This window comes from Terrapene carolina, unplaced genomic scaffold (assembly GCF_002925995.2).
Source record: "Terrapene carolina triunguis isolate 2854851 unplaced genomic scaffold, T_m_triunguis-2.0 Scaffold36597, whole genome shotgun sequence".
NCBI classification, from domain to species: Eukaryota; Metazoa; Chordata; order Testudines; family Emydidae; genus Terrapene; species Terrapene triunguis.
Genome location: NW_020700948.1, coordinates 1 through 2,597, shown reverse-complemented (window position 1 = coordinate 2,597; position 2,597 = coordinate 1). Strand labels below are relative to the sequence as shown.

Genomic DNA, 2,597 nt, shown 5'->3' with positions numbered 1-2,597 from the left:
TAGGGTTGCCAACAATCCCTTATTTTTACATCTCTTTACAACAAGATCGGGAGTTGCTGAGTGCTGCAAAAAGCAGCAATACGTACTCCTGGCGAATGTAGGTGAGTGCTGCTGCTTCTTTATTTATTTTATTATTATTAATGATGATAATGATAATATCAGGAGGAGGGTTGAGGTTGAGGTGCTGAGAAAACAATCCCTTACTTTTGAAATACAGTGTTGGTAACCTTATTCATGATCGTGAGTGCCAACCTCAGGGCAGATTGTCAAAAAGCAGGGCAGAAATCCCACACTGGTTATATGTTCTATAATTAGATTTCACCAACCCGGTAACAAGTGTGAACGTTCACCTGAGACCATCAATAAAATTAGACAAGAGATGGGTCCACCTTTACCTCCCCTGCTCCCACCTCTGATAGCTACCCCTCCAAGAACTGTTCGTCCTGTTTCTCCGATAATGTCTTCATCTAGCCGGTCCTCTCTGCCATCTCCTCTTGATGGTCTTATTTCCCCTCTAAGAGTAACTCCAGTTCCTCCACTAATGTCTCCTTTGTCAGATGCTCCAAAGTACAAATCTCCCCCTATATTTTCCACTCCATCTCCCTCAGAGACAACAGTTGGTCGAAGAATCTTGTCCTCACCTTTGCAATTTTGTGCTGCCACACCAAAGCATGCACTTCCTGTGCCGGGAAGACTTCCTCCATCTGCAGCTGGTTGTTCTGCTTTAGATGTTCCTCAGGAAAACTCTGTGAAAATCTTGGACACTATGTATCCAGAGCTATCACCAAGAGCAAGAACACTCAACATTCTCAAAGGTAACATTCAGCCCAACAGGCGTGCCCCTTCAGAATACAAGAATGTGCCAGGGCCAGTGAGTCAGTTCAGTGGGTTCAAAGCAATTTCTTCTACATCCACTGCTTTTGTTAAAACAGGGAGTAATTCAGAATCTCACAGTAATAAAGATCAAAAAGATTCAGGGAGTAAGAGTCATGTTGGAAAAAGGATATTGTCAGCCTCTATGCCGAGAAGTGCAAAGAGGCTGAGGCTAGACAGTGAATTGTCACAATTGGAGACTAAGGAAGATGTTGCAATCAAAGCTATAGGAGACTTAAATATTGAAGTACTGAGTGCTGCAGGTAAAACTGTCTCACTCAACAATTGTGAAATTAGGCAATTAGCAGCAAACTGCAATTCAGAATTGTCTTCACCAGTAGAGAATATTATTGATCCTGTGACTTTGGCACTGAAGAAAATTGCTGAATCCTGTTTTGATCTGTTACCTGTCATTCGGAGTCATGTGTACGTGGGAAATATTTTGAAGGTCCCGGTAATGAGAGATGAAGAGAAAGAAGTGGTCTATGAATTTGGTATCGCAAACAAGCATTTAGCAGAGCCACTGCTGCATGCTATTCTCAATAAACTGAAGATTCAGAAGATGTCTTTGAATCACAATTTCACTCAGGCTTTATGTAGAGTATACATAGGAATCTGTCAGCAGTTGGGAGATTTGGAAAGAGCCCGCCTCTTCTGCTACAGCTTACTTAAGGAAGACTTCCCAGAATCTGCCAAATTAACTTTGTTTATTACAAATATGTGGGATGATATATTCTCCTTCCAAGGCGTGATTAACAAAGCTATGCAGTTAGTTGTCAGGAAACGTGCACGAGGAGAGGTGCTGAACTGTCTGTGTCATTATCTCAGTTGGGAAAAGAGTCCACCTTTGGATACAGGCATTGTGGTCTCAAGTCTGCTTTTGGCAATACAGTTGTGTCCAAAAATGGAATTCCAGTTGAGTGAGCGATATGGAGAAGATCTGAGTGACAGCACTTGGGAATGTATACTTGCTATTGATCTCCTCTGCTGTCACCTGAAATGGAGTTGGACCCATGACAATATCATAAGTAAAGAGCTTTGGCCTGTCATGGACCAGTGGGTAAAGCATAGGAAAGGACATGAGACTGTTCCACCTATTCCAGATATTATTGTAGCATCAACACTTAGGCTAATTGGTCACTTAGGCCAAATAGGTTTGAAGGAAGGATTTTTTCCTGCTGTGAAAAATATCACTTCTATTATTGGACGCTTTATACAGCATGCAAAGGAAGAAGATGTGCCTTGGGGAGTGCAGTTGGCAGCAGTGTATGCACTCTGTGACTTGGGTCCAAGCAATCCATTAGAAGTTGTTGAGGCCATCCAATCTTGGAGCACAGCGACTAGTAACAGCATCCCATCTGCAGTCACAAGTGGCATATCTGAAGTCAGCTCTCTGTGCACAGTAGAATTACACTAAGATGAGGGAAGGGAAGGTAGCCTCATCTACAGAAAAAGTGCCTTTTATTAGATGAAAACTACGTGATGCCTTTTAGGATGAAAGTTACAAACAGTACAAAGAGGGAAAACCAGGAAAAGAGCCATGTGCTTTCCTTTTGGGGAAGGTGGGAAGCTTATGCATCCATAGTTTATGTAGGTGTTGTCTGGTCAGACAGCTTTATAAACAAAATAGGCTCTGAAGTATTTTGTTTGCCCTCTGCTGCAGAAAGACATGAAATCATAGATTTTGTGTGTGTGTGTGTGTGTGTGTGTGTGTGTGTGTGTGT

General features: G+C 42.3%; 1 protein-coding gene across 1 annotated transcript; it reads left to right on the top strand.

The window, feature by feature from the left end:
* Nucleotides 1–315: 315 nt before the first annotated feature.
* Nucleotides 316–2,586, top strand: LOC113405437 (little elongation complex subunit 1-like; the record flags this gene model as incomplete). Its single annotated transcript, XM_026646651.2, has 1 exon — nucleotides 316–2,586. A coding segment is annotated over one exon (1,975 nt), but the record flags the coding sequence as incomplete, so codon positions are not given.
* Between the last annotated feature and the right edge of the window lie 11 nt (nucleotides 2,587–2,597).